This window comes from Periplaneta americana, chromosome 11 (genome assembly GCF_040183065.1).
Source record: "Periplaneta americana isolate PAMFEO1 chromosome 11, P.americana_PAMFEO1_priV1, whole genome shotgun sequence".
In the NCBI taxonomy this organism is placed as follows: domain Eukaryota; kingdom Metazoa; phylum Arthropoda; class Insecta; order Blattodea; family Blattidae; genus Periplaneta; species Periplaneta americana.
The window spans coordinates 8,165,445-8,190,679 of record NC_091127.1 but is presented as its reverse complement, the minus strand read 5'-3'; the positions used below and the strand labels follow the sequence as shown (position 1 = coordinate 8,190,679).

At 36.3% G+C, this 25,235-nt stretch overlaps 1 protein-coding gene across 1 annotated transcript; it reads left to right on the top strand.

Annotated features, from left to right (window-relative positions):
• Positions 1-8,248: 8,248 nt before the first annotated feature.
• Lst8 (MTOR associated protein, LST8) lies at positions 8,249-19,065 on the top strand. Its single transcript, XM_069838906.1, has 7 exons — positions 8,249-8,525; positions 10,223-10,274; positions 11,378-11,540; positions 13,459-13,609; positions 15,493-15,695; positions 17,625-17,767; positions 17,961-19,065. Exons 1-7 carry the CDS (start codon positions 8,400-8,402, stop codon positions 18,080-18,082), a joined length of 960 nt encoding a protein of 319 aa, XP_069695007.1. The 5' UTR covers positions 8,249-8,399; the 3' UTR covers positions 18,083-19,065.
• The last annotated feature ends 6,170 nt before the right edge of the window (positions 19,066-25,235 follow it).

Below are 25,235 nucleotides of genomic sequence, written 5' to 3'. Positions count from 1 at the left end.
TGGAGAAAGTTACACAACACAGAACTACACGCATTGTATTCTTCACCTGACATAATTAGGAACATTAAATCCAGACGTTTGAGATGGGCAGGGCATGTAGCACGTATGGGCGAATCCAGAAATGCATATAGAGTGTTAGTTGGGAGACCGGAGGGAAAAAGACCTTTAGGGAGGCCGAGACGTAGATGGGAGGATAATATTAAAATGGATTTGAGGGAGGTGGGGTATGATGATAGAGACTGGATTAATCTTGCACAGGATAGGGACCGCTGGCGGGCTTATGTGAGGGCGGCAATGAACCTTAGGGTTCCTTAAAAGCCATTTGTAAGTAAGTAAGTAAGTATTATTATTATTATTATTATTATTATTATTATTATTATTATTATTATTATTTTAATATAGGCTTAAAGTGATAAAATCAGATTGCATCAATATAACCCACGATTTATTAAGTGCATTACAGTATCTACATAGGCTTTTTGTTCCTTATCCCTGTTTTATTTTTGTACGAATAATTTAAACAAGTATAAAAATATCCTAGGCAGAATTTGGAGCAATAAAAAGGACAGATTTGATATATAATTGGTTGCAATCTATTCTTCACTCAAAATATGATTTTTTGAGCAGCTGCATCAAATATATATGAGAAAACATTTCAGATGACACTGTTTCTTTTTATATGGCTTGAATTTGGTCTATTAATATTTCATATTTACACAGCAACACAATAAGCTATATGTGGTGTGAAAGATAAACTCAAAATGTTTTTTTGATGGTACCGGTACTGGCATGCCACGATAACGCATTGCACACGTGCATAACTGCATTGTTGCCGAGAAAGCATATGCTACATTTGTGGTCATGTGGACTCCACAGCAAATGGTTTTCTGTGTACTTTAGCTAGAGACCTATTTAGTCCAATTAGAAGTCCTGTTTCATTCAAACTGTAATTATAAATAATAAAACATTAAAGTTTTGTTACCTATGCATTATAGCCAAGTTTTGAAAAAAAAATGTTCAAAGCCCTCTTTTGCCCTCAGAAACAAATCCTAGCTGCTCCACTGGTATGAGACATTGCGAGAGACATTTTCAACAGTTTTGTTGACAATAATTCTCGCTATTTTCTTATGATCGGACGTAATAATCTCTGCTTTGCAAATTGCACTACTTCATGAATATATTATTTCCTGTGTTAGACTAAGACAGGACAGGGACTCTATATCAGTGACTAACTAATCAGGCAACTATCGCAATGATACTTTCACTTGTCTCGTCAAAATTCCGTTATCATTATCATCGTCACCACCACAGTCATAATCATCACCGCCACAGCCATCAACATCCCTGGTTCTGTACACATGTAACCAGTCATTTGAAATGAATACAGTTTAAGAGTACGAGAATGGAAAATAAAATGGCATACCTCATCAATAAGGAACAACTTCACCATCTGTACCAATGCAGTGTTATCTTTCCATTTTCTAGTGAGAGAGTCCCACTTTTCTGGTGTTGTGAGAATCAAGTGATAGAAAGCGAGGTTGGTTAATTCAGCGTCGTCTGTGTCACCTGTAAATTCTTGGCACGTCAATCCAAGACTCGAAAACTTGGCTTTCCAATCTGCATATCTCTCTGAACATAAAGCCTTCACTGGTGCAACTGTAATAATTAAGTACTTGAATTACATTACTGGTACCTTAAAAATGTTAAACATGTGTAGCCTACTCATTATTGGCACAATCTTATATGTGCAATACAGTTTAATAAATAATAATTCCGTTAGCACTATAGACTTTGAAGAACTTTATATAGCTCTTTTTAAATCAATGATTAGAGACAATTAAGGTTTAATTTTGATATATATCTTTATATAAAATCTTTATTTTTGGTGATTGAGTTATTACCATGCTTGTCATTAAATAAGAGAATCGTGGGTTCAAACCCATTCAACACCGAGAAATTCTTATTTTTCTCCTTAATCTGTTTGCATATAACGTGAGGCATCGAAATAAGAGATCGCCATTTCTTTCGATCTTCCTCTAAATCACATTTTGTCCTTTTTATGTCACAACCCCTTCATTTGTAAAGCTTCCTTTACATCTTCGTCCTATATTTTACAGGATCGTCCTTGGAGTCATCTATCCTCCATCTTCACTTCAAAAAATTTTCTTGGAAGTGCCGATGAATTTAAAAAAATTATAAATATCTTTAGCTTGACTTCTTTCTAAAGATAACTAGCAGATTTATGGCATGTAAAGAACCATGTCACTGGATAACAGGACTCCAAATAAAATTCATCGGCCATTTATTGCCTAAATCAAAATTTAACTCTGTTGCCATGGAGTAATGAATCCTACAGATGCCACCATCTCAGGAATTGCAGTCTTCACAATGCGAGTCTAATGAATTCCAAATAGGTCTTTATGGAATATATCTGGAAATATTGCCCAAACACTATACATAGACATATTACAATTGTCATTGAGAACAATAAATGTAGTTAGCAGTGGCGTAGCATGAAATTTTGAGCAGGGGAAGCTAACTCAAGTTGTCTTTCATGCAATATGAGAAAACGTATTACAAAAATACAGTCTTAAAATAAATAGTACCCGGTAGTCAATTTCAAGTCAGCAGTCGAAGATTGGTTGGAACATCGTAAGTAACACCAATAAGGCATGACCTCAAATGATACGTAATAAAATATGATTTCACGGTTTACACATATCTCTAACAAATAGACACGTATACGTATAACATTAGCTCACTCCCTGTCATACTTAGAGAAATCACAATATTAGTATCATTACGTAAGTATGCGTTTGTCTTTTGGTTGTGTCCTTCATTCACAGCAAGGGAGTCGGTCATTTGTTTTTTAAATCACACTTTTGTTCGTAAGTCAGTTTTGATAATACAATTGTCCTAAAAAAATTCAAGTAAATTAGTGTCAGGAACTGTTATTTCGCTAATTATTTATTATATCAGCCACAATGCACACTAACACTTCAACTGAACACAACTGACGAAAAGGGATTACGCGGAAACTACTTATTTTAAATGTTAAAGCTAGCTTCTTTGCGAGCCTTGCGACCAGGGTAGCTTAGTTAGAAAGGGATGGAAAATCTGCGGGGTGGATTACACAGAAGAAACCGGTCTGCTTGGAAGCTGGTGTGTGCAGGCTTCTTGTTTACTGCTGCATCACAAATCATCCTGAGCTGCCGCATCACAATATTTAATGCGTAAATATAAATTCTATTAAAATTAATAAATAATTTTCTTCATAAACTGCAGGTTTATTATGAAATCATTATTAACTGGGGAAGCTAAGCTTTTTAGCTTACATTGACGCTACGCCACTGGTAGTTAGGTTTATAATGATATTACTAGTATTACCACAGTCTAGTATATACAGTCGCGAAGCTCAATACGTAGGGTATATGTATCCATAGATAGTTGCTAACCACTAGGATCGCTACTATCGCCTCATCACAGACAATGCGAAATAGTACCGGCACAGTCTATTGTTTCTAGTACCCTGAACAACTCAAGCTTCGTGTCTGTATATACTAGACTGTGCTACTACTACTACTACTACTACTACTACTACTGCTGCTACTGCTCCCTCCTCTTCCTCAGAATGTAACAGTTCACAAACAATGGACTCTGGAGAAACACCGTCCTAACAGAATGAAAAACATATTTAATGTAATGAAATATCTGACATCAAGAAATATCGTTGCATCTACCACAATTAAGACAATTGATTACTGAACATCTCACAGTTTGTGAAGCACCTCAGAATTATGAAGATATCACTACAAAAACCTGGCAAACTTGATAATGAAATCAAGTACGCATAATTCCAACAAGTCAGCCACTGCACACACACAGCTGACAGATATCTACAATTTGACTGAGTGGTGGCCCCCACACTCCCCAGACTTGACACCACCTGACTTTCATCTGTGGGAAGCAGCAAAATATGCAGCATATCGAGATAGCACATGCTTGATGGACTACACTGCAATAACCGCGTAATAGGGAACATTTCTCAACAGTAACTGGTGGAAGTGTCTGAAAATAAAATAAAACGGATCTAGGCCTATACTGATGATCGTGGACATCGCTTTCAATATCTATTGTAAGTTCACAGTGGAAGTGCACGGAGACTTTTCAAACACTGGATTGTCCTTTTAACGTGGAAAATAATTTCAAACTGTGTAGAAATTTTAATGCCAACACTGACAATAAATAAAGAGAATTCTTACTTATTGATGGTAGTTCAAATCAAAGGCAGTACGAGCCATGCTTGCTACAAAGTTTAGATTTTATGCCATATCCATCTCCAAATATCAAGTAGGCAGTATAATACTGCTAGTACAATACTGCTTTATTACTACCACTTCTGTTGTTGTATTTTGGCATTGTTTGAAAGATTTTATCACTTACCATAAACAATCTTATATTCTCCAGTGTAATTTACAGCTTCTAAATTTATCAGGAGTCTTATTATAGCCAACTCAAAGATAACAGTCTTTCCCGACCCAGTGGGAGCTGATACAACTACTGAAATATCTGTGAAACAAACAAAACTTATGCCATTATCCTACTGGTAACATTAATTGTAGGATTAAAATTAATCTTTATATTTTATTCCATATTATGTTATAAGTATCAGTATAAATGTTTTAAATATACACAACACATCATTCTAATGCCACTGGCATATGACAAAAATTTGTATTTTACCAACCTGAGTACAAGACATCATCAAAAACCTGCGTTTGCACAGCATTGAAACATGGGTACGAAGAAAATATATGTTGATATTTTTGAGCTGTTACATGTTAAGAAATTGCAAATGGAACACTTAATTTGGGAATAACAGCTATTTTTTTTTATGTATTTATTTGTTTGCATATCAAGTTTGATATATATTCAATCTATGTATGTTCCACAGTACGAAGCTAGTGTCTGGATTTATCTTGAAAAAAAAATCTTTTTTATCGCTCTAATTTCCGGCAGCCAATCACATTGCAGATCGGCTACATTTAAATGTGTGCGTCTTGTAATTCGCTGATGAAGACGTCATGCATTTCCTAAGGCTCGATAAATACTTAATAAAATCGCCCGCCATTTTGGCTCTTTCGTTGGCGTTTGCAGAAAGCACATGAGGACGTTATTTGCCGCTCAATTATTTGCTGAATTATAGTGCGTTTGATTTATTATCATAGGAGCTACAACATGATAATGTTTAACGGTTTGGCAAATAGATCCCTCGTCTGGTAGCTCGGCAATGAAAGAACAAAAATGGCGAATGATACTACCTACTTAGACTTTATAGAGCCTTCACTTCCTAAGACGTAAGCAAAGAGGAGGAGTCACGTCGGGAATAACAGCATCGCGACTATAGTTACAGGTGTGGTAAATAGGTACCAGCCCTCCATGTGAAAGAAAAACTAACTTCTATGCTCTTGAATAGTCCAAAATGTGATTTGGAACGAAATCCGGTAAAAACGGTTAGAAGGCGGCATAAGACAAGTTCCAAAGCAGTGTCCCTAGAATATTATGCTATAATGTGACACCTGCTCCCTTGTTTCGGATTATTCAGTATCTATGGCATTGATAACTATTTGGTACTAATGAATGGTACCAATATCTTATTTTCTTGAAGGAAATCTTTACACTTTTCGGAACTGGAACACATCATCCATTGTCACATGACATTTTTCTCCGAGATATATTTAGCTTCTGTAATTTTTTTTTTTTTGCTACAAAAAAGTTTTTTTATGACACATGCACATTGTCATATTAAATTTTTATGTTGTTGTTGTTGTTGTTTTCTAATGCCAGGCGTTTGACAATAAAGTTTGATTTTTGTCAAATTTGACTGATTAAAAAGTAGATTACAAAATTATATTCCTTTTTAGTGTATGTTTTCAAGTAGGGACTATTTTTCTGTCATCTTGCAGTTCATGTTACCAAAAACTTTTTTACTGTGTACAACATATATCGGTACTTTGACAAGCGATTTAGATCTGCAATTGTAATTGAAGAGGTGGATTCCAAACTGGCCTAAGTCCAAATGACAAGTTATAAGAAAAATGACAAAAACTGATAAACTAAATTTGACGACCTTAGATTCATTTGAAATAACATATGCAGACACCAAGTCAAGACTTAGGAGAGTCTGTTAAATAAACTTACATAGTTATATATAGGCTTGAAAAGGATAAAGCAAGTTAAAATCTTAAAAAAAAGGACTTAGGACACTTCTGAATCTACCTCTTCAATTGCATATATATTTCTTTTCATCTGTGTTCATCTCAATTATCTGATCATATATGAAGCATTTTCTACATTCCAGAAGAGCTAATAAAGTCAAGTAGGGTAAAAGAAATTCCAAAATATTTCATATGTAAATAATTTCAAGGGAAAAATTGTTTCATGGCCGGGTATCGAATCCAGGACCTTTGTCAGAGCGCGCCAATGCTTTACCGAGTGAGCTACCCAGGAACTATACCAGATCCCAGCGCAATTATTTCCCTTATATCCACATACTTGAAGTGAGTTGACAGAATGTCAGAGCCTAGCTTTGAGTGCACATTTTCTGTGTGACTTAATTTTGTGGTTTTCTGTTAATGAACAGTCAGATCAACCATATCTGAATAAATAAAATGAGAATATTCTTAATCTCCCAAAAGTACAATAAAGTATAATTAAAGCACTGTCCGTTGTTTGTATGGCGTAATTTCAGAGTTTTGTGTCATATATTTAGGAGATATAATTTATTATTCATATTATTTAAAATCCTGTCTGTAAATTAAGTCACTTTCCCTACCAGCTGGGGGAGATGTGATCTATGACATAAATAAACACATTCATAGTATTAATCTATTTCTTGAGAAAGTGCATGGTGACCAATTTCAACATGTCTTTTCTTTTCTTTCAAAATTAATAATGAAGTGTCTCTAGCCATTTTGAAGATAGGCGTCGGCCTGAATGGCGCAGTCGATAGAGCGCTAGCCTTCTGTGCCCGAGGTTGCGGGTTCAATCCCGGCCCAGGTCGATGGCATTTAAGTGTGGTTAAATGCTACAGGCACATGTCAGTAGAATTACTGGCATGTAAAAGAACTTCTGCGGAACAAAATTTCGGAACACTGGCGACGCTAATATAGCCTCGGCAGTTGCGAGCGTTGTTAAATAAAACAATTTTAAATTTCAAGATAGACCTACAAACCTTTTCTCAAAAGAAAGAGTAATATTTGAAAAATAACTGACTTTCATTCTCTGTTTGTTTATAGTGGGATAAGAATGTTAGTAAAAATATGTCTTTATTAATCTTATGGTATACAAAGTAAGTACGTGCACCACATGTGAAATTTTTATCAGTGTACTGTAGGCCTGCAACTTATTCTCAGAAAATGAAAACTACCGGTATTCAATATTTTCATTACTGCTATGTTCCTACTCAATTATAGTGCTCTATTTACAATCAAATTTAATAGCTTTTACTTTAATTATATTACAGAATACGACATTTTTGGGTAGAAAGTGAATATTATTCATTATTAGGTCTATTGTATGGACGAAATGATATATTATGCTGTATGCCTATTGCAATTTTGTATTTTGTACAATTAAAGGATACGTATTTCATGGATTGAACGAAGTCCATTTACTCTTGTTGATAATGTGTGTTCAAACGTATGTGGTTGAATGTTTGCAACTGGCGAAGGACTGCTGCTAAAAGACATGGGTTCAGAAATGTTACCATCATGTTCTTCATTGTCAATAAGAGAATTTGAAAATATTTCATGACGATTGACATGATAGTCACAATTAACGGTTGCAGTACTTGTAATAGGAAGAGCATTGTTCTGCATATTCATAGGAGAATAAATCCTACAATTTTGTATACAGATTCACTACACAGGGAACACCATTTTACCTTTTTAAAATAACCGCCATTGCCATTAAATCGTATCAAATGACCACTTGGACATGCCTGATATTGCTAAACAAATTTCCCATTTCAGACAAATTTTTAACATAGTTAACTACTCTTTCAAACAGTATTATATTGTTGATTACGTTATAATGACACGATATATTTTTTATAATTATATATAATATATTGCTAAAAATATTTCAATTCATAACTAACATTTTACCATATTAAAAAATGTGTACAAGTTCAATTTTAAAATAATTCATGTAAGTGAAGTTGGTAACACTGGTACAAATAATTTGTGACAACTTCAAGATGGTAGAGCTTTGAAGTGTTAAGAATATCAACAAATCATTAAAATGTGACAGTTTTTAAAAAGTAACATAGTTTAACTTTAGAACATATTCTATATTGAGTAAAACAACTTGTTACGGTTCATTTTCTCCGGATAAGTATGACTAATGATATCCAAGGAAATTCTGACCAGGTTATCTTGGTCACAGGTGGATATGACCATACTATTAAGCTATGGCAAGCACATACGGGAGTGTGCCAGCGAACGGCACAACATACGGATTCCGTATCCTTTTTATAAGAACATAATGTTATGTGGCACCTGCGTTATCCTAACGTGAGTTTTTAAATGTCATTATATAATTTCAAATTACTGAATGTTATCAGCAGGGCTCTAATAATTAGCCAATTATTGATCTTATTACTAGTAATAAGTTAAATATATTAGCTTAGCACATCCGCTAAATGCAGTCACAAGACCAGTTGAAAAAGAGAAGGGGATGTGCCTATATCTTAACAAGACACGTGTTTATCTGTACCTGTGAAGAATTTATGTCAGAGTTACTGATGTAGAGACTCGGCATAGGCATAGGCCTACGTTGTGATATAATTAAAACGATACAGTGAATGGGAAGAGCAACCCCTAATCCATAGGGGCTAGAAATTTTCGTAGATCTTCCAATGGCATCCCCATCACATTTCTATGTTTCTAGTTTTGCACTAGCTCTGCACATTTAAGGAAATGTCAAACGTCAAGAAATCCCAAGCAAAATACGAGTCAGAGAATGTTGTTTATTATTTAATAATCTTTATTAGCAAAAAAAAAAAAAAAAAAAAAAAAAAAAACATAGGCTACATAGTTGTCACAGGCTTCGTCACAGAAAAACAAAACAACAAGGAGCAATAGTAAAAAAAAAAAAAGAAGAAAAATAAATCACCACAACAAAACACGCAAAATTGCATTATCACTCAGAAAATTAATAATAACGGAAGTGCGCACAATGTGCAGGATAATATATTATTATTAACTTGGTCAGTGAAACTAATCGGTTTTTACACTCCATCACATGGTATCTTCCACATAGCTAACTGCTTCTTTTAAAGTAATGATAAATTGCGTGATAATTAATCACTGTTTGCTAGTGAGCTTTTTCGTTTAAAATTAATTTAGCATTTTTTATACATCTTGATTACACAACTTTTAACACTGTATCACTTCGGAATATGTATTATATGACTTCCTTGTGTTAAATTCTATCATACCTGGTTTACATGTTTCGACCTGTTATGGGTCATCCTCAGAACTGGTCGTTGTTGGTCTTGGAACCTCTTGTTTTGTTTCCTGTGAGGGTGTGTTTGTGTGGTGTAACACAACTCAACTCAATTTCAGAACATACACACTCTTTGACTCTACATTACACCACACAAACACATCCTCACAGGAAACAAAACAAGAGGTTCCAACAACGACCAGTTCTGAGGATGACCCATAATAGGTCGAGTCCACACCTGTGGAGTAACAGTCAGCGCGTCTGGCCGCGAAACCAGGTGGCCCGGGTTCGAATCCCGGTCGGGACAAGTTACGTGGTTGAGGTTTTTTCTGGGGTTTTTCCCCAACCCAATACGAGTAAATGCTGGGTAACTTTCGGTGCTGGACCCCGGACTCATTTCACCGGCATTATCACCTTCATTTCATTCAGACGCTAAATAACCTAGATGTTGATACAGCGTCGTAAAATAACCCAATAAAATAAAAAATAAAATAATAGGTGGAAACATGTAAACCATGTACGATAGAATTTAACACAAGAAAGTCATATAATACATATTCCATAGCATTTTTTGTTTGAAGCTTAGAAATTTCATGAGATTATTGGTAAACATATTATGAACAAATCATAATCATATTTAGTGTGGTATGGCAAATATATCTGTTATTTTAAATTTCTCATCGATTGTCTGCTCTCCTTAACTCAATTACAGCAAGTGAATGCACTGGATATCACCCCAGACAAACAACTTATAGCTGCTGCAGGTAGTATAATTGCTGTCCTGTTTTCGTGTCTTCTTCACATTATATTCCCATTTAATACATATTACTAGTTATTTAGTTTTTCTTTGGGATGGTGCTTGGTGTTAACAGTGACATGTATAACCTAAAAAAAGTATTCGCTAAATCTAACCAAGTAAATCTCTTCTAATATCTACTAAATAGAAACGTTTGATTTTGATGACAGGAATACTAACAGTTCACTGTTACTGGGGGAGGTGGGCCATGAATATCACTGATGATGCAGGAAGTTAGAGGAAACTTCCTCACGTATTCTTCTTCAAAGTCTTGAATTGGACAGAGTTTAGTATGAATACTTTGGGAACAGCTTTTTGGCCCTTGAAGATGCAATGTAAATGTCTCAAACCTTTATTAACTGTCCCTAAAAATAATAGGTCCTTAATTTATAGTCCTAGTGATGTTTTCAAATGGATTACATTTAATTATTATGTAATAATAATAATAATAATAATAGCCTAATGTGTCCCTTGAAGGGCAAAGGCCTCCTGCTAGAGGGTAGCTCTGTTTCACTAACGCGGTGAGCTACTCCGCGTTAGGTTGTGTCTAGTGTTTCTTTGTCTGGTTGGAGTTGATTTCGCTGTCACTTTGATTAATTTGATTTCACTAACACTTTTATTATATTGAATGCACTTTCACTGAGTCAACTTGGGATGTTGTTTGTGGCTGGCACTGTCTTCGCTTGTAGTCGACTTCCAATTGTTCTCCATGTTCCCCTGCTTCTTGCTATTCTGGACCATTGCTGGCCTGCTTGTATTGTGTAGAAGTCTGCCCACCTCTTCCTTGGTCTGCCCCTGTGCCGGTCTCCTGTGCGCGGGTCCCACATGGTGGCTCTGTATGTCCATCTTTCGTCTTTCATCCGCGCGATGTGGCCTCCCCACTTCCACTTCAATTTGTTTGCTCTTTGTGTGACGTTTGTTGTTGATGCCATTTGGGACAGCGAATCATTGGAAATTCTGTCTCTCATAGTTATTATGTAATGTGTGTAAATTCAGCATGTACTATAATCATTAATTCGTTGATTGCATTTTCTGGCCAACATTCATTTGTTCTAATTTGTCTTATTTCAGGGTACCAGCACATTCGTATGTATGATCTGAGTTCAAGTAATCCAAATCCTGTCATAAACTATGAAGGAGTGTCAAAAAATGTAACAGGTGTTGGTTTCCAAGAAGAAGGCAAATGGATGTACACAGGAGGGGAGGACTGCAGTGCTAGGATATGGGATCTCAGGTATGGGGTTTCAGTGGCCAGCAGAACATGTTTTATTTTTGGTGGATAATGTGACTTGTGTTGTTTATTCCTCTTTTTGGTACTACATTTTCACCTGATATTATCATTCCACCATAGTTCTTTATTGTTCTATTAGCCTGTTAATTTTAAATAGTTGAATTTAAATACTATTATAGTCACAATCATGCCATGGTATGAAAGAAAAATTTCACAACCTCGAGCGGGAATCGAACCTGCGACTTCCTGTAAATTCAATTAATATGTCACATCAATGGACGTGTATACATCACCAAACATCGTAAGATGAAGATTACATTTAAATAGTTGTTCAGGAAAGTTGATTGGTTGCTTATTAACATCTTTTAGACATAATTTAATGAAGATCTCCTGGGACTCGACTACAGATTGTGGAAAATTCCATTTTTGCTGTGAAAACACATATAAAGCAGATTCTGTTATCCTAAATGATAAGATGATAGGCAAGAATGATACCTAGAAGAGTTGCCGATAAATTTGTTGTCTGTGTGTGCATGCGTGCTTGTGTATGTTTTTTTTTGTTTTATTTTTTTTTTACATACACTTAACATAGAACAGAAAATGTATAATTATAACTACAAAAACATATTTACAAATTTTTATTAAAATACATTATTAAAAAGATATATATTTGGCAGGTGTCTGTCTCATTATATGTATTATTTTCTCTTGAACATTTGGGTTAACTGTCTTATGAATTAATATAACTGACAAAACGTAACTGTTAAGACTCTTTTTTTAATTGTAATATAATTCTTTGTCGAATTACGTCATGATAGACGATATATATTTAAAAATTACTAATGAAGGTTTACTGTTTTATGAAAAATAGGGAATATATGAAGATGATATAAAAATTCGATTTCAATATACAGGGTGATTCAAAGAGGATGGTGCAAAAGTAAAGACCTCTAGTGAGAGTCAGCAGGTCACAAGTTATTGTGTGTTTATTTGCTAGTTCATGTCATCACCACCAGAGACATAGTATAGTGCTACACAAGATAATGACATCGAAACAAACAAGAGGAGTTTCGCGTCATGGAATTCTCATGTATGAGGAGCTGTTGTGACAATACAGTGAAACTTCAGGATTGAATTTGATAAGAATGCACCACGTAGAAACTGCATTGCGCGCTGGGTGACGTAATTCGAAACTAGTGGCCGTTTATGTCCTAGGAAATGTCCGATAAACTTCGAAAGTATAGTAAACAGGTTACAATCCATAGTCGTAGTAAGTCAACAATACAGGCTTATTACATTACAGAAGCGTAATGATATCCTCCCAGAACATTGGATTGACCATGCAGGATACGACACCTCACCAATTTCACTCTGGCCCCCACGATCACCAGAGTTATCCCGCGACTTCTTTCTGTGAGAGTATATCAAAGACTTCGTGTCTGTCACCCCCTTGGCACAGAACCTGAACGACCTGAGATGACGCATCAAAAAGCAGTGGAGTCAATATCCAAGCTGGCATGAGTTTGAACAGAACTGGAGTACCGTCTCGACATCTGTCGTGTCACCAACAGGACTCAAATCGAGCTTCTGTAGTGGATAGGTAAAATTTGGACGTTAATGGATCTTTTCATGTTAATACAGTTGTGTTAAGTTCGTTTAGTCATGAATAAATCAGGTTTATTTTTGCACTATCCTTTTTTAATCACCTTGCATTATGGAAAAATATTTTCACTATCTGTGATGCTTTTTTTTGACGTGTTATTTTCTTTCTGTTCGTTTGTCCATCTGTATACAGTCTTTGCTATTCATATTCATTACTACAAATGAGTACACTATGTAGCTACACACATGAAGTAAAATAATATTCCTAGTAGATTAAAGCTATAGAAATGCTGAGGAAAGTGTGATCTCTAATGTACAGGTCAAGGAATTTGCAGTGTCAGCGCATTTTCCAAGTGTCAGCACCTGTCAATTGTGTTTGCTTACACCCAAATCAAGCAGAGTTAGTAGTGGGGGATCAGAGTGGCGTGATACATCTGTGGGACCTCAAGACAGATCATAATGAACAGCTGGTAAGGACCTCTCCTTTACAATAATTATAACCATGATACTTGAAAACTAGAAGCTTCTTGGCTGTGCTCACAAGCAGGGCATGTATTTTCTATTCCCTTAATATTTCGAATAGTATAGAGCTTATTTTTTAATATTCTCTACTCCACAAGTAAATACATTTTCTAAATGAAACAGCCAACATGCCTGATACTATTATTGATGTTTATGTTGTTGAACATAGTCTTTAGCCCTGTATCTATCTTCAGAGGTGTACTGTGTAGTGTAGAGAATATGGAGTCTTTAGATGCAACTTTTATATAATTGGTAGAAGTAGTGTTAGTTAGTATACAAGTTATGTGTAACCAAAACTTTAAATTTAATTATCTCAAAAAATAAATTTTCTACGTTTTCAACCACAGGTATTCATTTTATTTCTCAGTAGTTAAAGCTAGAGTGATGAAACGTGGCATACTTATTCATTAATATCTCTGTTGTGAAATGGAGCATTTGATTGGCTATATTCAGCATAGCTTTATTGCTAGAGAATTATACGTAAAACAGTATTATTCTTTTATTAATGTTTGAACAATGAAGAAATTATTATTTTAGAAATGAAGAAATTAGAGTAAGGAATTACTAATGCTTCATTGCATAATATGCAGTGTTACCTTTAAGAAAAAAATAGATTAACAAAAAAAAAACAAAATTCTTTTAGAAATAGAATTTTTACTAAGAAAATTAAAAAAAAAAACAAAACCAAACAAAATAAGTTTAATTTTTTTTTTTTAAGTGTTTATGAGAAAAGATTGTAATTTACAATGTAGGATTATGATATTGACTTATTTATTTATTTAGTTATTTATTTATTTATTTATTTCTTTATTTATTTATTTAACCTGGTAGAGATAAGGCCATCAGGCCTTCTCTTCCCCTCTACCAGGGGATTACAACTACAATATTAAGAATATAATTACAATTAATATTAAATTTACAAATACAATAAAAATCAAAGTACTAAAAGATTAAGGGCCGTATTCATAGACATTTTTAGCGCGGGCTTTTGATGGATGATCAGCATTTTTTGTATTCATAAACCAGTGTTAGCGATAGGATATGATTTGAATTCTGTACTATACTTGTTTTTTTGAAAGATGGGACATAACAGGAGCGTTGCGATCGGAAAAACAACTGAATGTCACATAGCGTGGTAGGCCTGTTGCTATGGTAACAACGGTTGAGTTGCCAAACTTACCGTTCCCACGTGACGAGTGCTTAATAGCTCTCTTGGCAACATTTGTTGTGCACACAATGTTAGCATTGGTACATTTCGTCTTTGATTCTCTGTCGATTTTTGTGTTGTTTTCTTACCTTTGCGTCAGTTGTCAATGAATGTTTTAACATCAGCCATCGTAACGTCAGTTGATACCTTCCATCAGCTGGCAGCGTGGTAGTCCATATTGGCAACATAGCACTGTAGTTCCAAGTTCGGCCGCTAAACTGTCATGTCCCATCTTTCAAAAAAACAAGTATAGTAGCCAGTGGATAGCCGGGGCTAGCTTAGTATGCTCGTAGCGCGTGCTGCGAAATGTCTATGGATAGCACCCTAACTGATTAATAAAAGCTAGACAGTTTATTGTAAAAGTTAAGAAGAGAGAAGCATTTCTTTTATTGATTAAGTACAAATTAAAACCTACTCTACGCAGTAAGAAAATGCTTAATAAGCTTGCTTTTGAGCGCTACTAAATTCCGACAGTCTCTGATGTCACTGGGCAGGGTATATGCATATTCAGTAAAAATTTCAACTCTCTAGTACAAAAATTGTGGATTTTATAAATTTCAGTAGTGCATCACCTTAAGACAGATTAATAATACTCACTCTCCTTGTGTGTACTCCTGTACCCAGATACCTGAAGCTGAAGCATCTATCCAGGACATAGCAATGGATCCTGAAGGTTCGTACATGGCAGCTGTGAACAATCGTGGTCATTGCTACATATGGAGTCTTACAGGGGGGGTGGCTGAAGAGCCCACCAAACTGAATCCTAAACACAAGATAGAGGCTCACCAGCGATATGCTCTCAAGTGCAAGTTCAGCCCAGATTCCACGTACGTGTTCTAAAGTTGGTACTGCTTACATAACATGTAAACTATTCTGAGGTTGAAAATAATATATAATAATTATAATCTTGATGATGATATTTTAGCCATAACAGCGTGTATGAATTATACTTACTTACTTACTTACTGGCTTTTAAGGAACCCGGAGGTTCATTGCCGCCCTCACATAAGCCCGCTATTGGGCCCTATCCTGTGCAAGATTAATCCAGTCTCTGTTATCATATCCCACCTCCCTCAAATCCATTTTAATATTATCTTCCCATCTACGTCTCGGCCTTCCCAAAGATCTTTTTCCCTCCAGCCTCCCAAGTAACACTCTATATGCATTTCAGGGTTCGCCCATATGTGCTACATGCCCTGCCCTACTCAAACGTCTGGATTTAATGTTCCTAATTATGTCAGGTGAAGAATACAATGTGTGCAGTTCTGTGTTGTGAACTTTCTCCATTCTCCTGTAACTTCATCCCTCTTAGCCCCAAATATTTCATATATTATTTTAATGTACCGAAGTACATATGATATTTTCATGCAGATATTCTGCGTCATCATACGATGAGAGAGTAATGGAACGGAGAAAAATTCTCTCCGGTACTGGGATTTGGACCCGGGTTTTCAGCTCTACGTGCTGATGCTAAGCCACACCAGATACCACCCTGGCATCGGACAGAATTGTCTCTGATATATGATATGCGTAAATCACAGTGATTTAAGACAGCGCTTATTCCGTCGGATCCCGGCCAACTAGTCACTCATAATGAGTGCACCTCAGCACATGTGTGGACTTCGGTCCTATGTTCATAGACATCTATGACGTAGTGCAGAGGGCGGCCACTAGAGGGAACCCATGAGTTAGAACTCAATCAGAGACAATTCTGTCCGACGCCGGGGTGGTATCCGGTGTGGCTTAGTGGATAAAGCATCAGCACGTAGAGCTGAAAACCCGGGTTCAAATCCCGGCGCCGGAGAGAATTTTTCTCCGTTCCATTACTCTCTCATCCCAAATACTTCCCTAAGGACCTTATTCTCAAACACCCGTAACCTATATTCCTCTCTCAAAGTGAGAGTCCAAGTTTCACAACCGTAAAGAACAACCGGTAACATAACTGTTTTACAAATTCTAACTTTCAGATTTCTTGACAGCAGACTAGATGATAAAAGCTTCTCAACCAAATAGTAACAGGCATTTCCCATAATTATTCTGTGTTTAATTTCCTCCCGAGTATTATTTATATTTGTTATTGTTGCTCCCAGGTATTTGAATTTTTCCACCTCTTCAAAAGATAAATCTCCAATTTTTATATTTCCATTTCATACAATATTCTCGTCACGAGACATATTCATATACTTTGTCTTTTCGGGATTTACTTCCAAACCTATCTCTTTACTTGCTTCCAGTAAAATTCCCGTGTTTCCCCTAATCGTTTGTGTATTTTCTCCTAACATATTCACGTCATCCACATAGACAAGCAGCTGATGTAACCCGTTCAATTCCAAACCCTCTCTGTTATCCTGGACTTTCCTAAGGGCATACTCTAGAGCAAAGTTAAAAAGTAAAGGTGATAGTGCATCTCCTTGCTTTAGCCCACAGGTATGAATTAATACACTGTGAAATATCCAAAGAAATGAGACAAACCTGCTGAGTGGTGGTATTTGCACGATACAAAACCTGTTATGACGAATGCCATTGTACTGTGAAATCTACAGAAAATTACAAATAAATAGATGAGACATTATATTCGAGACAATATCACAAAGACTTGCCAAATTATTGATGTAGATTGACCACAGAATATGAATGGATCAATGTACAATGAGGAAAGAAACAAATTCACAGCTGGAATGTTGCAAGTCGAAATTCTGGGGTTAAGTTACCCTCCTTAACGTGAATTCCCGTTACTTGCATTTGACTTGTTGCAGACTTTTAGTGACTACTTCTGCTGATCAGACTGCCCGCATTTGGAAGACATCAGACTTCACATTACTGCAGGAACTGAAACATGAGGCTCAGAGATGGGTTTGGGATGCAGCTTTCAGTGCAGACTCCCAGTACATTCTCACAGGTACAGCAGACCGTCACGTGTTTGAAATTAATAGCATCTTGTTGATTACCATTTACTTGAGATTATTTCGATTTCGATGTACATAGTGTATTTATCAAGAAAAATTGTAGGACTGTTGGCAAAGCAGATAGCAATGCTGTAATAATGATTATTTTCTGATGTTTTAAGTGATATTGTTTCTTTGCATGTACAGCGTCATCTGATGGAGTGGCCAGACTGTGGAATGTGGAGACCGGCGCGGTAGAGAGAGAGTACAATGGTCATCAGAAGGCTGTGACTTCACTGGCTTTTAGAGATGAAATTGTTCGAGATTAAACCACTTAGACCAAATATGCAATTTAGAAGAGAATATGCTGTATATACAGGGTGTCTATGAACTACCTCCCCAAACTTTGTAGGGTTGTAGAGGACTTCAAACTAAAAAAGTTTTGCAAGTACTTTATAAGTCGGAAACACTTTCTTACAAAGTTACAGAATTAAATTCAAAGTACAGGGTGATCCGTTTGGGTATGGATAAAATAAAAACACCGTAAAACATTTACTGAACTTTATTTGTTGAAACTTTGTGCATACATCACTGAAAAATGGGAGATTCCTCAGAGCTCAACATGACCCCCATCGCGGACCCTGCACAACTCATAACGGTGATGCAATTCAGCCCATGTCCGTTGTAACATAAGAGGGGTGATTTGTTGAAAAGCTTGAGTAATTTTTACTCTCAGATCATCAATGTTCTTGGGTTTCTGTGAATAGACAATGTCTTTAACAAAACCCCACACGAAGAAGTCAGGAGGGGTTAGATCTGGGGAGTTTGGGGACCAAGCCAAGAGATAGCTGCTTCTCGTACTGGGTTTCACCTGCGACCTCCTGCATGTTTTTTTTAACACAGTACTTCTTTCTACAAATGTTTAATATCACAACATTATGGAATCGTATTTAGGTACATTACGCACACCATACTCATGTCGAAATTCCCTTTGAACTCTTTTAACACTCTCAAATTTAGCATACCAAAGAACACATTGTGCCCGCTGTTGATTTGTAGTAGCCATTTTAATCATTTACGATTTTCATTTGTTCTTTCAGATTATGCATTGTTGATTGTCATATATGGAAACTTCCATCTTTTAAACATACAGTAGAACCTCTATTATCCGTGGTAATGAAGGGGATGGACTGAACGGTTTATCGAAAAATCGGATAATCCGTACTATGAATGATTTTCATAAATAAAGTGCATAATATTTAAGCCTATAGTTTCGTAATTTCCTCCGTGGTGTTGTGTTTAACATGCTAATTAGTGGATCAGAAGTCCACTGATTTAAGTCTGGTTATCAGTCACGGGTTTTTTAAGGGCTAAGGGAACTCCTTGTGATGGATGTCTGCCGAAAGATAGGAGTAGAGGTCTCGTGTTACAGATTTACACACTCGTACTCATTTCATATTGGAGTTAAATGGCAAGTTGTAGCCAATTTAAGTGAGCACCATATTTTAACATTTTGGTGGCTACTTCATTCACACACAACCCCCAGAATGCCTGGAGGACCACACCTGCTGTTGGTCGACGGGTCCATTGGACCTAGCTGGGAGATCTTGTTGATCAGCAGCTTTCCCTCCTTCAGCCACTGGAGGACGATTTTAGTGCCATAGCAGGTCAGCACTAGGAACAGAAAAGTAGAAAGAGGAGGAAGGAAAGGGAAATGAACCCCTAGGCCTCGAATGCTCTAATGCCGTCAGGGTCGAAGAAAGTAAGAGTTCAGTCAGAGGACTGGATAGGAAAGGGTAAAGAGGGAATTAAGTATTGAATAGAGGAAAATTATACCAAATTCAGTCATTAACTCATCAAGCTGACCAGTGCTAATTGATGAGTAGCCCCTCCCTTTAGTTCAGCTCGTAAAATTATGCTTACTAACAGCTGCACCACGGAAGGTAGGGATGAGACATTGGGTATTTATCCAGGTTGGTTCCTTAAAGCCTTCAATGGGAAGGATTAATGGCTCTCCCCCCTGTATCCAACAGATACCCTTTTGCAGCCAAAAGGAAATGGATTCGGAACGCCTCAAAATCTGTGCTTCAGTGGCTGGTCATGATAATATCTTTGAAAAATATTGGAGTACAAGAGGTCAAATGACTTTATTGTCAAACACCTGGCATTAGAAAACAACAACACACTCGTACTTTATACAATTTACCTTTTTTATTAAATCGCGCATATCTGTAACGCCACTCTCATATTCTGATTCGATATGAGATAAAATTTCTGTTTTCCCAAATCTCTCAATTATTTGCTCTTTTTTTGTACTTAGCACAACACGTTTTCTTTCGACACCCATGGAAGATATTTTACATTTATGTTACACAGAACGTCCACTCCAACAGTAGAACAAGGACTGAATTGTACACAGATTTTGCAATTGAAGTCCTTGGGGTCATTACCTTGAAAGCAGGTAGTGACTATTTTACAAGTTAGGAAAAAACACCCCCTCCAACAAGTAACTGTATAGAACTTTATATTTTGTCCTATAAAAGAGAGAGCGAGAGATAATCGGATAATCCGGCAATCGGTTAATAGGATGACGGATAATCGGGGTTCTACTGTAATATAACCAGCAAGAAATTTTTCCTACTATCATAATACTTACTTACAAATGGCTTTTAAGGAACCCGAAGGTTCATTGCCGCCCTCACATAAGCCTGCCATCGGTCCCTATCCTGTGCAAGATTAATCCAGTCTCTATCATCGTATCCCACCTCCCTCAAATCCATTTTAATATTATCCTCCCATCTACGTCTCGGCCTCCCTAAAGGTTTTTTTCCCTCCGGTCTCCCAACTAACACTCTATATGCATTTCTGGATTCGCCCATACGTGCTACATGCCCTGCCCATCTCAAACGTCTGGATTTAATGTTCCTAATTATGTCAGGTGAAGAATACAATGCGTGCAGTTCTGCGTTGTGTAACTTTCTCCATTCTCCTGTAACTTCATCCCTCTTAACCGCAAATATTTTCCTAAGCACCTTATTCTCAAACACCCTTAACCTATGTTCCTCTCGCAGAGTGAGAGTCCAAGTTTCACAACCATACAGAACAACCGGTAATATAACTTTTATAAATTCCAACTTTCAGATTTTTGGACAGCAGACTGGATGATAAAAGCTTCTCAACCGAATAATAACAGGCATTTCCCATATTTATTCTGCGTTTAATTTCCTCCCGAGTGTCATTTATATTTGTTACTGTTGCTCCAAGATATTTGAATTTTTCCACCTCTTCGAAGGATAAAGATGGTGGTGGACTTGACAGTGTTATCAGATCGTAATCTACTTACTGCTTCATGTATTGTGGGTCCCTGTCACCACGGCATGGTGTGTCCTCAAGTTGCGGATAGTGGAGACGGCCTCCAGATATGGAGGGTAGCTGCGAATATATTGAATAAGCAGTCGTGGACAGCCGATAAGGGGTGGTCCTCCAGCTTGGGGGTTGGGCGAAGGGCTAACAACCCATCACCGTAAAAAAACAGCTTGTTACGAATCCCTACAATAAGCCTCGGAATAGGACTGATTCTCTGGCACGACCACTGTCATAATAGTTTTGTAATAATAAATTAATATTATCCATACCCAAACAGATCAGACTGTAAACTAAGCAGTACACTCATCAGTTATGTGGTTTGTTGTATTGTGTTACAATCGTTGCTGATTGCTATGTCACAGTGTTTAATGCAGCATACCTAGCTTTGCAGGTCACTTGTGTTCATATGGTAGAATGGAGAAGTACACCTTAGCTGAATACACAGATGTTCACTTCATCTACAGGACTACTTGGAGGAATAGAAGGAAAGCTGGAAGGATTTACTATAAACTTCATCCTGACTGGATGCATGGTCAGATCATAAAGTATGACTTAAACACAGAAGTACTATCCATTTGTAAGGGATGTGTTGCCAGAACTGCTGGAAGATATGCTCTTTGCAATTAGAAATGATATGTTGTTTCTTTATGTTGGAACTCCTTTCCATTTTGCTGAGCAGGTACGAAATCATCTAAACTTTACCTGCGATCATCGTTGGATTGGTCGAGGTGAACCTGTACCATGGCCTCCATGGTCGCCAGATCTCACGCTGGTAGACTTCTTATGGGGCTACATGAAAACCATTGTTGAAAGGATTCTCATGGACAGAATTACAGCAGCAACCACGGATGTTAGGCGCAATGTTGGCGTCTTTGAGCATACAGGACAAAGTCTCTAATGACATCTTCATTTTTGTATCGTGGTTGATGTTCATAATTTTGAACATTTAATGCAATTGTGTAAATATTGTTTCTGACACATGTTTTCTTATTTATTCTGTAACTTGGTAAGTATCTCTTTCCAACCTTACATTATTTTACAAAACTTTGTTAGGTTTATGTCCTCAACTCTACTAATTCTGTGGAGAGATAGTTCATAGATACCCTGTATTGCGTAATATAATAAAATTATCAAATATGCTACACTTATGTGAAATAAAGAATTTTTCTGTTTGTATAACCTATAATAAAATTTACAAAACAGTTTAAAAGAATAAAACTCTGTATTTATTTTTATATTTGTTTATAAGCAGTCTAGTAATCCTATAAGAGAATGGAATAGTAATATGCGTTACAAGAGCGGTATGTTGAAGTTTTCATGTTCGAGGAAAAGTTTGAAAAAGCGAAACGTAGTTGAGCTTTTTTAATTTCCGAGAATTGAAAGAAAACATACCGCTCGTGTATCGTACATTAATTTGTGCGAAGATCGGTTATTACATACCTGAAAGAGGAATTTCTAATTAGTTGCAATAAAATCTCCATCTTGGTTTCTGTTCAATGACGGCAAATTTGCAAAACAAAAATATCTATCTTCAACATTGTTGCTTTAAAATGTTTTCTGTGTTTACTATACTCCAGCAGGCCGTGATATACGTCTGTCTTTTTTTTTTCCCCTCCCCAGTCTATGGAATCTTGTTGATTTTTTCACGGCTTCCTTAATGTTACTTGCATCACGAATGCAGTAACTTTAGTGGAGTTGTAGAGTTTACTTAATTTTTGCAAATATTTAAAAACAATAATTAACAGTGCAATTTAGGTGAAATTGCAGTGGTAAGTTTCCAATTTATAATTATTACTATATTGAACGTCTCTAAAAATAATATGTTAAAAGCCTAAAGTAGTAAAATAAATATGTCACTTAAGCAGTAAGAAGAGGGAAAGTGTTATGTGTGTTAGGTTGGGAATACTGAATGTGGAATTTTAGACTTTCTGCAGATTGGTTTTGTGCGGAAACCAAATATGCACGATCTCGCACAAATGTATCTGTTTTGATTATTTATGGCTGTGAATGTCTTCATTTGGGTTGCACTCAATAGATGTTGCTTATTTAATGTATTTTAAATAAGATGCAGTACAGTGATGTCACTAAAGTAGCCACCATGAACAATGCCTTTTGGCCACGCAAGGAGAATGAAAGACAAAGATGGAGGTGGACTTGGCAATGTTGTCAGATTGTAATCTACTTACTGCTTCTCATTGCAAGCTTGAACTGTATTCTGGAACTTCAGGATCATTGCAAAAAGGTCGACTGGCATTTGCTTCCTGCTAGACATAGCAGTGCAGTTAATAAATCAAGTCCTTTGTATTTTATGTAAAACTTCTCTTTTGTGTCTGTTTTCTGCGTTATCAGTTCCAATACCAACACTACAGTCCTGTCGCTCTAATTTCCGGCAGCCAATCACGTTGTAGATCGGTAATTCGCTGATGAAGACGTCATGCATTTCCTAAGGCTCGATAAATAATATAATCGCCCGCCATTTTGGCTCTTTCGTTGGCGTTCACAGAAAGCACACGAGGACGTTATTTGCCACTCAGTTATTTGCTGAATTACAGTGCGTTTGATTTATTATCAGGAGCTACGACATGATAATGTTTAACGGTATGGCAAATAGATTCCTCGTATGGTAGCTTGGTAACGAAAGAACAAAAATGGCGAACGATACTACCTACCTAGACTTTATAGAGCCTTCACTTCCTAAGACGTAAGCAAAGAGGAGGAGTCACGCTGGGAATAAGAGCGTCGCGACTATAATATTATACACATTACATAACAAAATACAAAGCAAAAGAGACATTACAAAATTATTTCTTTTACTGTAGCACAAAGAAGTAGATTCAACTCTAAAGACGCATATTGGCTGTTACAGTCACACAATTGCATCCTCACTCATCAGCCATTGTTTTAGAGTACAAAGATTTTTCTCTAAGCTGTACTTTCAACTGTTAATTAAATGTACAATAATTGTCGTCATACTTTTGAAATTCCTGCAATAAAGATCCCGATGACAGTTTTCTTGTACATATTATTAAACAACTTATGTAATTTGTAGAGCATCCACTTCATTTTAACATTGAAAGTGTGTAGTGAAACACCAGAATTATTTTCGTAAGTAGGTACCATTTCTTCCTTTCTAAAAATTATTGCAACTTCTGAAAAAGTTTATAATCCGTGGTGCTAACAGCCCATGAAGGGTCAATGCCGATTAGCTGGCTACTGGTCTCACGTCCATATGCCTCGGCGGAGGTGAACGATCATCCAACCAGAACGGAGGTATTGTGTGATGTGCACAGTGATCCCTCCAAGCCATAAGAGCTGGTTTTCGAAACTGGATTTCACTACCTATTGTAACTCCCCAAACACATCACGATGCTGTGTGGGCACTGGTCTCATACACTGACCGAAAATTCATGAGGACTCGAACTAGCTAAAATACTATTGTTGGATGTGTGTCTGCTATATTTATTTTAGAATTTCGTTGTTTTTTGCTTTTCGTTTTCGTTTGAATAGGTCCTGAAGTTCTAGGAAGTAAGATATTATTGAGCTAGTATTTTAGCAGAAATATAAGCCTGTTTGGTAGTTTTTGTAATAAGGTATGCTGTGTCTATTTCAACGTGCATTCAGTAAATTCAGTCCTAAGCATGATGCCTTAGTCCACAATGCTACGACATTAGTTAAAGAATAGGAGAAGCTTATATTTATACAGCAGGGATTTCCATTGATCTGCAATTAAATATGTGTGTGTATATATATATATATATATATATATATATATATATATAAAACTAGGTATAGAATCTTCATCAAAAAGATGTAAGAGGTCATTGAAGTCAATTATTTCCGATAGAGAAATGCGATCACTCGAGGAATACAATTCCTCCATGGTTCTGCATTCATTTGTTCACGATTTCTTAGTGCTGTTTTCAAATAGTATATCCATTGTTTCGCTTTATAAGTGTCCTTATAACTTTTTGTGATTTTCCATAAAATGGGAAAGATTTATACAGTATATTTCTATAAATTCTAAGAAAAATGCATAAGAATAGTTTCTTAAATCTGAAATTTTATAGCTTACTGCCATTTTACTGCAGAGAACTGCAAAGGGTAACAGTGAAATAT

Coding starts and splice junctions, on each gene's coding strand:
- Lst8 (XM_069838906.1), top strand. CDS start 8,400: ATGACTAATGATATCCAAGGAAATTCTGACCAGGTTATCTTGGTCACA. Junction 8,526..10,222: donor CGGCACAACATACGGATTCC/GTATCCTTTTTA, acceptor ACTCAATTACAG/CAAGTGAATGCACTGGATAT. Junction 17,768..17,960: donor CTCCCAGTACATTCTCACAG/GTACAGCAGACC, acceptor TTGCATGTACAG/CGTCATCTGATGGAGTGGCC.